This window comes from Coregonus clupeaformis, chromosome 20, assembly GCF_020615455.1.
Source record: "Coregonus clupeaformis isolate EN_2021a chromosome 20, ASM2061545v1, whole genome shotgun sequence".
Lineage (NCBI taxonomy): Eukaryota > Metazoa > Chordata > Actinopteri > Salmoniformes > Salmonidae > Coregonus > Coregonus clupeaformis.
Genome location: NC_059211.1, coordinates 32765873 through 32780749, shown reverse-complemented (window position 1 = coordinate 32780749; position 14877 = coordinate 32765873). Strand labels below are relative to the sequence as shown.

General features: G+C 45.4%; 1 protein-coding gene across 4 annotated transcripts in view; it reads right to left on the bottom strand.

Moving 5' to 3' along the window:
- Positions 1–3670: 3670 nt before the first annotated feature.
- Positions 3671–14877, bottom strand: part of trappc8 (trafficking protein particle complex subunit 8) — a 100034-nt gene continuing 88827 nt past the window's right edge. For all 4 annotated transcript variants that reach the window (XM_041840231.2, XM_041840232.2, XM_041840233.2 and 1 more), the window contains 3 exons: positions 7997–8139; positions 6304–6393; positions 3671–5372 (listed from right to left, as the gene is read on the bottom strand). In XM_041840231.2, the coding sequence (XP_041696165.2) occupies positions 5138–5372; positions 6304–6393; positions 7997–8139 (468 nt within the window). In that variant the 3' untranslated portion in view covers positions 3671–5137. The remainder of the gene's footprint in view (positions 5373–6303; positions 6394–7996; positions 8140–14877) is intronic.

Sequence of the window (14877 nt, the reverse complement as noted above, 5' to 3'; positions counted from 1 at the left end):
TTGGCCGCCATTCCTTCCAGTTCTCTGCTGACAATGACTGGAACGAACTGCAAAAATCTCTGAAGCTGGAGACTCTTATCTCCCTCACTAACTTTAAGCATCAGTTGTCAGAGCACCTTACCGATCACTGCACCTGTACACAGCCCATCTGAAATTAGCCCACCCAACTACCTCATCCCCAAATTGTTATTTTGCTCATTTGCACCCCAGTATCTCTATTTGGATATCATCTCTTGCACATCTATCATTCCAGTGTTAATACTAAATTGTAATTATTTTGCACTATGGCCTATTTACCTCCATAACTTGCTACATTTGCACACACTGTATATATATTTTCTGTTGTATTTTTGACTTTATGTTTTGTTTACCCCATATGTAACTCTGTGTTGTTGTTTTTTTAATCGCACTGCTTTGCTTTATCTTGGAAAGGTCACAGTTGTAAATGAGAACTTGTTCTCAACTGGTTTACCTGGTTAAATAAAAGGTTACAAAAAAAAAAAAAAAAAAAAAAAGTGAAATAAGAAATAATCTGTCTGTAAACAATTGTTGGAAAAATGACTTGTGTCATGCACAAAGTAGATATCCTAACCGACTTGCCAAAACTATAGTTTGTTAACAAGAAATTGGTGGAGTGGTTGAAAAACGAGTTTTAATGACTCCAACCTAAGTGTATGTAAACTTCCGACTTCAACTGTATACACACACACACACACACACAATAATATGTGGACACCCCTTCAAATTTGTGGATTTGGCTATTTCAGCCACACCTGTTGCTGATAGGTGTATAAAAGCGAGCACACAACCATGCAATCTCCATAGACAAACATTAGCAGTAGAATGGCCTTACTGAAGAGCTCAGCGACTTTCAACATGGCATCATCATAGGATGCCACCTTTCCAACAAGTCAGTTCGTCAAATTTCTGCCCCGGTCAACTGTAAGTGCTGTTATTGTGAAGTGGAAACGTCTAGGAGCAACAACGGCTCAGCCGCGAAGTGGTAGGCCACACAAGCTCACAGAACGGGACTGTCAAGTGCTGAAGCATGTAGAAATCGTCTGTCCTCAGTTGCAACATTCACTACCGAGTTCCAAACTGCCTCTGGAAGCAACGTCAGCACAATAACTGTTCGTTGGGAGCTTCATGAAATGGGTTTCCATGGCCGAGCAGCCGCACACCATGCGCAATGCCAAGCGTCGGCTGGAGTGTTGTAAAGCTCGCCGCCATTAGACTCTGGAGCAGTGGAAACGCTTTCTCTGGAGTGATGAATCACGCTTCACCATCTGGCAGTCTGACGGACGAATCTGGGTTTGGCGGATGCCAGGAGAACGCTACCTGCCCCAATGCATAGTGCCAACTGTAAAGTTTGGTGAAGGAGGAATAATGGTTCGGGCTAGGCCCCTTAGTTCCAGTGAAGGGAAATCTTAACGCTCCAGCATACAATGACATTCTAGATGATTCTGTGCTTCAAACTTTGTGGCAACAGTTTGGGGAAGGCCTTTTCCTGTTTCAGCATGACAATGCCCCAGTGCACAAAGCGAGGTCCATACGGAAATGTTTTGTCGAGATCGGTATGGAAGAACTTGACCGGCCTGCACAGAGCCCTGACCTCAACCCCATCGAACACCTTTGGGATGAATTGGAACGCTGACTTCGAGCCAGGCCTAATCGCCCAACATCAGTGCCCTACCTCACTAATGCTAGTGGCTGAATGGAAGCAAGTCCCCACAGCACTGTTCCAACATCTAGTGGAAAGCCTTCCCAGAAGAGTGGAGGCTGTTATAGCAGCAAAGGGGGGACAAACTCCATATTAATGCCCATGATTTTGGAATGAGACGTTTGACGAGCAGGTGTCCACATACTTTTGGTCATGAAGTGTGTGTATATATATATATATATATATATATATATATATATATATATATATATATATATATATATATATATAATTGAAGACTTCAAAATTATGAAATAACACATATGGAATCATGTAGTAACCAAAAAAGTGAGATTCCTCAAATAGCCACCCTTTGCCTTGATGACAGCTTTGCACACTCTTGGCATTCTCTCAACCAGCTTCACCTGAAATGCTTTTCCAACAGTCTTGAAGGAGGTCCCACATATGCTGAGCACTTGTTGGCTGCTTTTCCTTCACTCTGCGGTCCGACTCATCCCAAACCATCTCAATTTGGTTTTGATGTCTTCACTATTATTAATTTTGATGTCTTCACTATTATTCTACAATGTAAAAAATAGTACAAATAAAGAAAAACCCTTGAATGAGTAGGTGTGTCCAAACTTTTGACTTGTACTGTATATATTTAAATGTTTTTGTCATTTAGCAGGTACTTTAATCCAGAGCGATTTACAGGAGCAATTAGGGTTAATTGCCTTGCTCAATGGCACCGACAGATTTTTCACCTAGTCGGCTCTGGGATTCAAGCCAGTGACCTTTCAGTTACTGGCCCAATACTCTTAACCACTAGGCTACCTGCTGCCCCATGTAAGTAGCTTTGTCAGTTTGTGACAACGGCTGGTGTAAAAAGGGCTTTATAAAATACATTTGATTGATTGACTATACCTTGATCCTGTGACAAAGGCCACAGAAGTTTAGTCCAGGGCAGAGGGGGTTGAGAGAGTGAGGACAAGAGACCCAAATGACTCACTTTCATTTTCTTTGTGGGTGAAAGGGTTCTACCGAGAACCATAAAGGGTTCTTCTACAGGGACAAGCCTGAAGAACCCTTTTTCCCCCCAAGAGTGTAGAGACCCATAGGGTTGACTTTACAACTTTACTTATGTTAACTCATTAGATACCAACAAGATTATTAATGCTTTAATTACAGAATAGCAACATCACGACCAAATCAAAGTTTTGCCCAGATATGGTAAGTTGAGTTCTGTCTGTGTATCCTTGAATGTGAAAGCTCATGGCTAAGGATCCGTTTTAAACACTCCATTTTACAACAGAAGTGATTTACAAAACACTTGAAATTGCATCTCTCGGATGCCACCTTTTTCAGAAATTATCAGTATTCAGAAATGGGAGAATCCATATAACTGAGCAAAACTGAAAGAGATAGATAAACATCAGCAAACCTGAAGCAACGCCAAGGAAGTGCAAGTGTGTGTGCCAGCGAGAAAGAGTGACAGGACAGCATGACACGAAGACGTCGCTCTTAATGAATTTCAATTATAAAATGCATAATAAGTGCAATCCATTCAACAGAGATGGCATTGAGAGACGAAGCAGACGGACAGAGAGGCTAATTGAGGGTCAGACTACATTCATTGCATCTACAATCAACCCTTCCTTAAACTATAATCAAAGAGACCGTCACTAAGGCTGCATTTACACAGGCAGCCCAATTCTGACCTTTCTTTTCCACTAATTGGTCTTTTGACGACTCACATCAGATCTTTTTCAGAGCTGATCTGATTGGTCAAAAGACCAATTAGTGAGGGGAAAAAAATCTAAATTGGGCTGCCTGTGTAAACGCAGCCTACGTCTGCTTCTCAAATGGCACCCCATTCCATTTATAGTGTCCATAGGGCTCTGGTCAAAAGTAGTGTAATATATAGAGAATAGGATAACATTTGGGACACATCCTAAAACTCAGTCAGTCTGAAAAGTATAACTACAAATCACAACGTCGGGGAGACAGTTACTGTATCTCACAGCCCACATCACTGGTTACGTTTTATTTCTATTTACAGTAAATTTGTTATAAATATAATACATAATCTGAAAAGCAGTTGAGTAAATACATACATTTAAATAACAGCTTGAGCACAAGGTGGAGGTCCAATGAGGGAGAAGTATAGGGATCATGTTGATTTGATTGGTTCATAAGTTTGTTTGTTTGTGTTTGTTTTGTAGAAAATGAAATGTGTACACGTGGGGACTGACAGCACAGTCAGTACAAATGGACTACAGACCAACAACAGACAGGCTCACAGACAGGTGGGCAGGCAGTATCTGTATCGGGACCTGTCAGTCAAAGAGTTTGTTTGTCAGTCACATAGTATAGTGGTTAAACTCTGGGTCATATTCTAAAGTGTTTGTGATGTTCTGATGGTCTGGTCCATGTGACCACACAACAGAAACCACTCTGTGGTCATGGTCAGTCTCATTGAGGCAGAGGCAGTTTTTCCTACTTCCTCATCCAGGTTAATCCAAGAAGTAAATGACGTCTGTCGCCAAGGTGACAACCGCTCAAAAACAACCTGTGAGTAGTTATTCAACACTAAAAAGAAAATACATCTCTGGCGGCAGACAGATGACACCAGTGCCGTCTGAGTTTAGAACGTCTGTCTGTTCTCCTCCCCTTTCACAGGTTGATTTCATCAAATAGAAAAGGTCAAAACCAAAGCGCTTCAGCTGAGATGATGGATTAATAATATGCTGAGAGAGAAAATAGATCCTTCTTCCACATGGAAGTCCATTATGCTTTGCTTTGTTGCTGGGACATCAAATAGCTACTGGGGGGTTTATTCAACAACAGTCTGACCATCGCAGTGGTTACAAGCTCAACTGATGCACAATTTCATTTAAACATTTGATCTCTTTTTTTAAATATATATCTTATTCCTCAGATTTTTATTATGAAATACTAAACAACTGCTTTCCTTAGTCCAGTATTGAGGATATTAGTTTGGAAAAATGGGTCAAATGTTTAGGCCGGGGAGTGGAGTGGATGATTTGAGACATGGTGGAAAGATATTTCTGCTTGGTAGCTGGTTCAGAGCTCTCAACAGTTTCTTAACCAATGGGGAGCCTTGGTAGTGATGATTTGCAGATAATTGTTCATTGGTTATTGATGGGTGGGCGGGCAGACAGAATTAGGATCCTATTCATTAGGACACACCGTAGTAAAACCTTTTGCAACGGAAAATGAAAAAGAGCATTTCAAGTAGTCCCTCCCTGTTTCAGACCGTTTTCTGCCTAATGAAGACAGCCCAGTGTTCAAGCATTGTTGATGGTGAAGAGCAGGTGATTTAGGATTTGGAAGATATTTCTTGCTGGGTGGGTCTCCGAGCTCTCAACCCTGTTGTTGCCAACCAATGGGGAGTCTTGGTAGTGATGATTGACAGATGGTGGTTAATTGGTTATTGAAGACGGGGCGGGACAATGTTCAGGTGCTGTTAATGATGATTAGTGCGGGCGTGGCCGTCTGCTGGCTGGTCTCACACATGGCTCCCTGGTCCGCCAGCTTGGCGAAGACCCGTGGAGTTCCCAGGTTATAGACGCCAGCATGCAGGAAGCCGGCTCTCAACGGCAGCCGCATCACTTCCTGTGCCCTCAACTGCAGCTTGTATTGAGTCTGGCCCAGCCATGTAAACGAACCGTGCACCTCAAGAGACTCAGGACTGATGGAGGGAGGAAAAGAGAGAGAGAAAAAGGGATGATGACAGAGGAGGGGGAGGAGAGGAAAACAGAAAGATAATTAAAACCAGGAGGATGAAGAGGATGTAGTTATCAGGAAACATTTGCTCAGGGACATTATATTTTACATTTTAGTCATTTAGCAGACGCTCTTATCCAGAGCGACTTACAGTTAGTGAGTGCATACATCATTTTTTATACTGGCCCCCCATGGGAATCGAACCCACAACCCTGGCGTTGCAAACGCCATGCTCCACCAACTGAGCTACATCCCTGCCGGTCATTCCCTCCCCTACCCTGGACGACGCTGAGCCAATTGTGCGCCGCCCCATGGGTCTCCCGGTCGCGGCCGGCTACGACAGAGCCTGGATTCGAACCAGGATCTCTAGTGGCACAGCTAGCACTGCGATGCAGTGCCTTAGACCACTGCGCCACTCGGGAGACATGCGGAACAGATGGCAGATTTAAAAGATGCACTATGCAGAAATCACTCCATGCCATCATGCCATTTCCTGGTTGCAATATTATAATGGTTCGCCTAATTTAAGTTTGTAACAAAACAAGCAAGTATCGTGTAAAGAATCATTGCATCATCTAAACGGCTGTGAAATATATTTTCCATAACCAAAAATATAGTATTTTGAAGCTGGTGTACAACACCAAAAGTAAAATATGCAAAAACGAAGATTAAGCACTTGAAGCATAGAAATAGTGCACATAGAACAGATCTACAGCTTCTTAGTCTTGCTTTCAATGAGAATGACAGATCTATAAGAACAATTTCTATGTGAATTTGGTTGGGTTGCCCAAAAAGTTACATATTGCATCTTTAACAGTACAGTGTGGAGCTAATGCATTGTAATAGGAGAACATTGGACTACGGCCTACTGTGGCTGTGTGTGTGATTATATTTACCTGGTAGTTTTGTGTCGTAGGTCAATGATGGCATCAACGTGAGCCAGGGAGCAGTTAGACAGAGTCAAAGTAACTGGAACCATACAGAGACTACATATAGACAGAGGGGGGGTAGGAAGAGGGAGTGCGGGAGGAGGGAGGGAGAGGGAGGGAGGGAGCGAGGGAGCGAGGGAGGGAGAGGGAGTGCGAGGGAGGAGGGAGGGAGGGAGAGAGAGGGAGCGAGCGAGAGAGAGAATGTGAAATAGAGATAGATGGAGAGAAAGAGAGATATGGTTATTTATACTCATTCTAAGTCACATTAACTAAAGCACAGCACTTAAGGTCCCTGACTATCAGTCTAATGTTTTTCCTCACTGTCTCCAGACCGCACTAAGTTATAATTTTATCTCTTCAAAGCACTTCTCTTCCGCTGGCTACAGCAGTTCTGGGTTTCCTAGAAATAAATGGCACTAACAGTGGAGTTTAGAACCAAGTCATGTCAAAAGATAATCGTGTTAGTCCAGTTCTGACTAGTGAATTATGCGAGAGTACATGTGTCACACAAACAACCACCCTCCGGACAGGCAGGCTGCCGGGCTCATGAACTGTTTCAGTTTAAAACAGATTATTATAGTGCCTGTTATATAGTGCCTGTTCAGAAGTAATTCTGCACTCCCATATCCTGTGGGGAGAGAGGAGAGAAAGAGAGAGCGAGAGAGACAGGTGTGCCAGTGTGTGTATGTGTCCCTACGTGCTTGTGTCCCTGTGCACCCCTGGATGTATTTATTGGGGCCGGGACGATACCAGTATTGCGATACACGTTAGTATCGTGGCAAGGAAACAAAACACAAAGCTGATTTAACTTCTTTAGGAAAACAGCCCTAATGTTGAAACACATCATTATGTTGTCATCCAGAGTCACATTTATTCATTTTCCAAGCTACAGCACACAGTATTTTACAAACAGCAGGTTTTTAAAGGACCAAAGAGTTTGGTCTACTTCGTGTTTTCATTTTTCCATGGAAAAAATATTGTGATACTGGTATCATCACGGCCCTAGTATTTCTGTCTTCCTGTCTCTTCCTCTGTCTGTATTTCAGTGCTCCAGGTGTCACCTGGCCCCTGAGCCATTCTGTTCTGCCACCCCACCTCCTCCTCTTCCCTGCCGCTGTGAGTCTCCATGGAGATAATAGAGTGCTGGGGGGGGTGAAGGTGTCCCCAGAGTCTAGTCACATCGATCCAGGTGCCAGAGTTCTCTAAGCCTGGCCTCCCTTGGCAGTGCCATCAACACCCACACAACTAAGACAGGTACACCAAGATCCACTGGGCAGGGAGGAGGGAGAAGAGCAGACACGTCTCCCTTTTGTTGGCTTTGTTAAGAAGTCCAGGCATAGATTCTGCTATAGGGCAGTGCCATCCTAACCCACACAACTAGGACAGGTACCAAGACCCATGGGAAGAGAGAAGCAAAGAGATATCTCCCCTTTCCTTGACTGGGTTTATAAAGCACAGTCAGAGAGACTGATGGTGCAGTATCCAGGTGAGACATTCTGTAACCACATATAGATTGATAGACTGTTGCTCTGGGTGTGTGAGTGTGGTGCAATATATCCATAGGACCTATGTATTAATCTATGGCTGTAATTCTGTGTGTGTGTGTGTATGTATGTATGCATGCGTGTGTGTGAACATGTCTGCGTGCGTGACGTGTTACCTCTTCTGTATGAAGGGGTGGCTGTAGCTCTCGGGGTAGTGCAGGTTGGTCTTGATGAGGTGGGAGAGCTGTTCCATAGAGGGCCGTGTCATAGGAGGAGGAAGCTCTGGTTTAAACTTCAGCAGCACCATCTCCTGAGCCTCCTACAATACCACAGGTTAGAGGAACAGAACAGAATCCACACCATTATACATACAGCCTCCTACAACAGGACAGAGGAACAGAATACACACCAACCCCATTACAACACACCACCTATACATCTCCAAAGCCTCCTACTACACAACAGAGGAACAAAGACCATTGTGTCAAACACACACTGCTTTTATATACACGTAGTTACAGACAATTTGTTGTGGTATAATTTGTTCGCCATTGTGCAGTCTTCCCTGTGCAGAACATTTGCTGTTACAAAATATAAATGAATGGCCTCTGGAAAAATGCCTTGCAGACATTCAGAGAACTATAATTCAACGTTTTGACAATAGAAAACGTTTCAGTTGGTGTGTGTGTGTGTGGGGGGGGGAATTCTATATCAATACATTTATGTTTTTATCTAAAAACATTTACAGTGAGGGAAAAAAGTATTTGATCCCCTGCTGATTTTGTACGTTTGCCCACTGACAAAGAAATGATCAGTCTATAATTTTAATGGTAGGTTTATTTGAACAGTGAGAGACAGAATAACAACAATAAAATCCAGAACAACGCATGTAAAAAATGTTATAAAAGACACCTGTCCACAGTAGCAATCAATCAATCAGATTCCAAACTCTCCACCATGGCCAAGACCAAAGAGCTCTCCAAGGATGTCAGGGACAAGATTGTAGACCTACACAAGGCTGGAATGGGCTACAAGACCATCGTCAAGCAGCTTGGTGAGAAGGTGACAACAGTTGGTGCGATTATCCGCAAATGGAAGAAACACAAAAGAGCTGTCAATCTCCCTCGACCTGGGGCTCCATGCAAGATCTCACCTCGTGGAGTTTCAATGATCATGAGAACGGTGAGGAATCAGCCCAGAACTACACGGGAGGATCTTGTCAATGATCTCAAGGCAGCTGGGACCATAGTCACCAAGAAAACAATTGGTAACACACTACGCCGTGAAGGACTGAAATCCTGCAGCGCCCGCAAGGTCCCCCTGCTCAAGAAAGCACATATACAGGCCCGTCTGAAGTTTGCCAATGAACATCTGAATGATTCAGAGGAGAACTGGGTGAAAGTGTTGTGGTCAGATGAGACCAAAATCGAACTCTTTGGCATCAACTCAACTCGCCGTGTTTGGAGGAGGAGGAATGCTGCCTATGACCCCAAGAACACCATCCCCACCGTCAAACATGGAGGTGGAAACATTATGCTTTGGGGGTGTTTTTCTGCTAAGGGGACAGGACAACTTCACCGCATCAAAGGGACGATGGACGGGGCCATGTACCATCAAATCTTGGGTGAGAACCTCCTTCCCTCAGCCAGGGCATTGAAAATGGGTCGTGGATGGGTATTCCAGCATGACAATGACCCAAAACACACGGCCAAGGCAATAAAGGAGTGGTTCAAGAAGAAGCACATTAAGGTCCTGGAGTGGCCTAGCCAGTCTCCAGACCTTAATTCCATAGAAAATCTGTGGAGGGAGCTGAAGGTTCGAGTTGCCAAACGTCAGGCTCGAAACCTTAATGACTTGGAGAAGATCTGCAAAGAGGAGTGGGACAAAATCTCTCCTGAGATGTGTGCAAACCTGGTGGCCAACTACAAGAAACGTCTGACCTCTGATTGCCAACAAGGGTTTTGCCACCAAGTACTAAGTCATGTTTTGCAAAGGGGTCAAATACTTATTTCCCTCATTAAAATGCAAATCAATTTATAACATTTTTGACATGGGTTTTTCTGGATTTTCTTGTTGTTATTCTGTCTCTCACTGTTCAAATAAACCTACCATTAAAATTATAGACTGATAATTTCTTTGTCAGTGGGCAAACGTACAAAATCAGCAGGGGATCAAATACCTTTTTCCCTCACTGTATGAGCCCTATAAATGACATTCCCTTATACTGTATGACATTCTGATATTCAAGCTGAAGTAGGTAGAAATAGAAGCTGTCATTCATAACAATGCCTTTGCTATAGAGGCAATTCTTCTAGAAAATTAGGGTATTTCTATGTGGGAGCAGTGAGTTATTCTGTGAGGAGAGAAAGTTAAAGAGTGACGGCGGGAGGGAGGAAGGTAGGGGAAAAAGGTGGTCTCGGTGGCTTACGTGCAGAGCTATAAAAAGCCACAGGGATAAAGAGGGATGAGACAAGTTCTCTTGTGTGCGCCAGTGTTATGAATGAGCGCCGCGGACACTGTTGCTATGCCAATGGCTCGGCTTGGAGGAAGTTGTGTGTCTGAGGGGGAGTAAAAAAAAAAAAAAGTGTCTGACTAAATGTGGATGTGGTCTGGCCGCGTGAGTGGGTGGAAGAGAGAGATAACGAGGGAACGAGGGAGGAAGGTGGTGGCAGATATCACATTTTGTCTCAGTGGTCGTTACTGGAGAGTTATTTTTAGACTGGAAATGAGGCGGTCTGACGATAATAGCAGTTTATATCTCCATCGCAATCTCTCTCACACACACAATCATGCTTAAACCACTCAAACACTACTTCCACAGGAGGTAGGCAGAATAAGGGAGATGGAGAAACTGCTTGCATCGTGCAGTGGGTACAGTCTGTGCCTCACAGATGTACACACACGTGCGCACAGACACTGCTAAACTCATCCGGTCATTAAATCACACTTCTGTGTGTGGGAGGGAGGTGTACCGCTGTGATGTGACCGTGTATGGCAAACGTGAATGTAAAAAACTTCAGTGACGTATTTTGTAAAGTGTGACAGTGTGTTTCAGAGAGCATAAAGTCATTGTCATTGAGAAGTGCTTCTCAATCATTCAAGACAGTGGTGACTAACTAGAGAGGTTAACAGGGTTAGCGCCATCTGTCACTTTCTCGCTTTCTCACACGCCAGCCAGACACACACTAGCGATACGCAGGTCAGCGGTTTGTTCACCCGGACCTGCCCACAATTGCTAATAACCCATCCGCAAACGCCCGACTATGCGCGGTAAAGTGAAAATCTGAGGCCCGCACCAGATCCTAACCCACAAATATGAAAAATGGCAACAACAAAAAATGTTGTGGTACAGTCAGAGATAGGTATAATTGCTTATAATTTCAGACATTTTGGTAGGCTATTTGTTAGTTAAACTTGTCTATAGATACATGCAGCTTCTCTTCTGTCATTACTTGTTACCCTAGAATACTAAATAAACCCTTGTTCACCAGAATGTCATAAATCGATAGAATGAATGCTTCAATCTAGTTGACATCGGTAAAGTTCTCTTTCATTTCTGCTTCTCTCTCGCAGCAAAGACGTTTAGGGACTGTGGAGTTTTTGGTGAGGGAGGCCCTGCTCTCTACTCTCCCAGATGTTTAGTTCATTTCATTCCGATCTCCTCTGCATTATTGTAGCCATTTGCTACAGCCTGTCAACTATGCCTCTGCCTATCCCTGTTCTCTCCTCTCTGCACAGGCTACACAAACGCCCCACACCACGTGGCTGCTGCCTCTCTAACCTGGTGGTCCCTGCACGCACCCCACACCTGGAGTTCCAGGTCTCAGGCAGCCTCTGGAACTGCCGTTCTGCTGCCAACAAAGCTGACTTCATCCCAGCCTATGCTAATCTCCAGTCCCTCGACTTCCTGGCGCTGACGGAAACATGGATTACCACTGAAAACACTGCTACTCCTACTGCTCTCTCCTCGTCTGACCATGTGTTCTTGCATACCCCGAGAGCATCTGGTCAGAGGGGTGGTGGCACAGGAATCCTCATCTTTCCCAAGTGGACATTCTCAATTTTTCCCCTAACCCATCTGTCTATCTCCTCATTTGAATTCCATGCTGTCACAGTCACTAGCCCATTTAAGCTTAATATCCTTGTCATCTATCGCCCTCCAGGTTCCCTTGGAGAGTTCATCAATGAGCTTGACGCCTTGATAAGTTCCTTTCCTGAGGATGGCTCACCCCTCACAGTTTTGGGGGATTTCAACCTCCCTATGTCCACATTTGACTCATTTCTCTCTGCCTCCTTCTTTCCACTCCTCTCCTCTTTTGACCTCACCCTCTCACCGTCCCCCTACTCACAAGGCAGGCAATACGCTTGACCTCATCTTTACTAGATGCTGCTCTTCTACTAATCTCACTGCAACTCCCCTCCATGTCTCCGACCACTACTTTGTTTCCTTTTCTCCCTCGCTCTCCTCCCACACTACTCACTCTGCCCCTACACAGATGGTAATGCGCCGCCGCAACCTTCGCTCTCTCTCTCCCACTACTCTCTCCTCTTCCATCCTATCATCTCTTCCCTCTGCTCAATCCTTCTCCCTCCAATCTCCTGAATCTGCCTACTCAACCCTCCTCTCCTCCCTTTCTGCATCCTTTGACTCTCTGTGTCCCCTATCCTCCCGGCCGGCTCGGTCCTCCCCTCCAGCTCCGTGGCTTGATGACTCATTGCGAGCTCACAGAACAGAGCTCCGGGCAGCGGAGCGGAAATGGAAGAAAACTAAACTCCCTGCCGACCTGGCATCTTTTCACTCCCTCCTCTCTACATTTTCTTCATCTGTTTCTGCTGCTAAGGCCACTTTCTACCACTCTAAATTCCAAGCATCTGCCTCTAACCCTAGGAAGCTATTTGCCACATTTTCCTCACTGCTGAATCCTCCCCCCCCCCCCCTCCTCTCTCTCTGTGGATGACTTCGTCAACCACTTTGAAAAGAAGGTTGACGACATCCGATCCTCGTTTGTTAAGTCTAATGACACTGCTGGTCCTACTCACACTGCCCTACCCTATGCTTTGACTTCTTTCTCCCTCTCTCTCCAGATAAAATCCTGCGACTTGTGACTGCAGGCCGCCCAACAACCTGCCCGCTTGACCCCATCCCCTCCTCTCTTCTCCAGACCATCTCCGGTGACCTTCTCCCCTACCTCACCTCGCTGATCAACTCATCCTTGACCGCTGGCCATGTCCCTTCCGTCTTCAAGAGAGCGAGAGTTGCTCCCCTTCTCAAGAAACCAACACTCGATCCCACTGATGTCAACAACTACAGACCAGTATCCCTTCTTTCTTTTCTTTCCAAAACTATTGAGCGTGCCGTCTTTAGCCAACTCTCTTGCTATCTCTCTCAGAATGACCTTCTTGATCCAAACCAGTCAGGTTTCAGGACTGGTCATTCAACTGAGACTGCTCTTCTCTGTGTCACGGAGGCTCTCCGCACTGCTAAAGCTAACTCTCTCTCCTCTTGTCCTTCTAGACCTGTCTGCTGCCTTTGATACTGTGAACCATCAGATCCTCCTCTCCACCCTCTCCGAGCTGGGCATCTCCGGCGCGGCTCACTCCTGGATTGCGTCCTACCTGACCGGTCGCTCCTACCAAGTGGCGTGGCGAGAAGCTGTCTCCGCACCACGTGCTCTCACCACTGGTGTCCCCCAGGGCTCAGTTCTAGGCCCTCTCCTTTTCTCCCTATACACCAAGTCACTTGGCTCTGTCATATCCTCACATGGCCTCTCCCATCATTGCTACGCTGACGATACACAACTAATCTTCTCCTTTCCCCCTTCTGATAACCAGGTGGCGAATCGCATCTCTGCATGTCTGGCAGACATATCAGTATGGATGACGGATCACCACCTAAAGCTGAACCCTGGCAAGACGGAGCTGCTCTTCCTCCCGGGGAAGGACTGCCCGTTCCATGATCTCGCCATCACGGTTGACAACTCCGTTGTGTCCTCCTCCCAGAGTGCGAAGAGCCTTGGCGTGACCCTGGACAACACCCTGTCGTTCTCCGCTAACATCAAGGCGGTGACCCGCTCCTGCAGGTTCATGCTCTACAACATTCGGAGAGTACGACCCTGCCTTACACAGGAAGCGGCACAGGTCCTAATCCAGGCACTTGTCATCTCCCGTCTGGACTACTGCAACTCGCTGTTGGCTGGCCTCCCTGCCTGTGCCATTAAACCCCTACAACTCATCCAGAATGCCGCAGCCCGTCTGGTGTTCAACCTTCCCAAGTTTTCTCACGTCACCCCCCTCCTCCACACACTCCACTGGCTTCCAGTTGAAGCTCGCATCCGCTACAAGACCATGGTGCTTGCCTATGGAGCAGTGAGGGGAACGGCACCTCTGTACCTTCGGGCTTTGATCAGTCCCTACACCCAAACGAGGGCATTGCGTTCATCCACCTCTGGCCTGCTGGCTCCCCTTCCTCTGCGGAAGCATAGTTCCCGCTCAGCCCAGTCAAAACTGTTCGCTGCTCTGGCACCCCAATGGTGGAACAAGCTCCCTCACGACGCCAGGACAGCGGAGTCACTCACCACCTTCCGGAGACATTTGAAACCCCACCTCTTTAAGGAATACCTGGGATAGGATAAAGTAATCCTTCTACCCCCCCCCAAAAAAAATTGTAAAGTGGTTATCCCACTGCCTATAGGGTGAATGCACCAATTTGTGAGTCGCTCTGTTTAAGAGCGTCTGCTAAATGACGTAAATGTGCCCTTGAGCAAGGCACTTAACCCTAATTGCTCCTGTAAGTCGCTCTGGATAAGAGCGTCTGCTAAATGACTAAAATGTAATGTAAAATGTGGAGAAAATGCAATAACAAAAAAACAAAAAACTGGAAAGATTTTCCTTTCTAAATTTCCAAATTACATCAACAAATTGAAAGCTTTGGAAACTACCCAACATGTTTCTGATAAAATATTCATCCAAGCTGAACGGAAATCTTATGTCCTCTTAAAATGGCTTATAACACAAATTATGTTATATTAAGATTCTAACAATGACGATGTGTTTTATA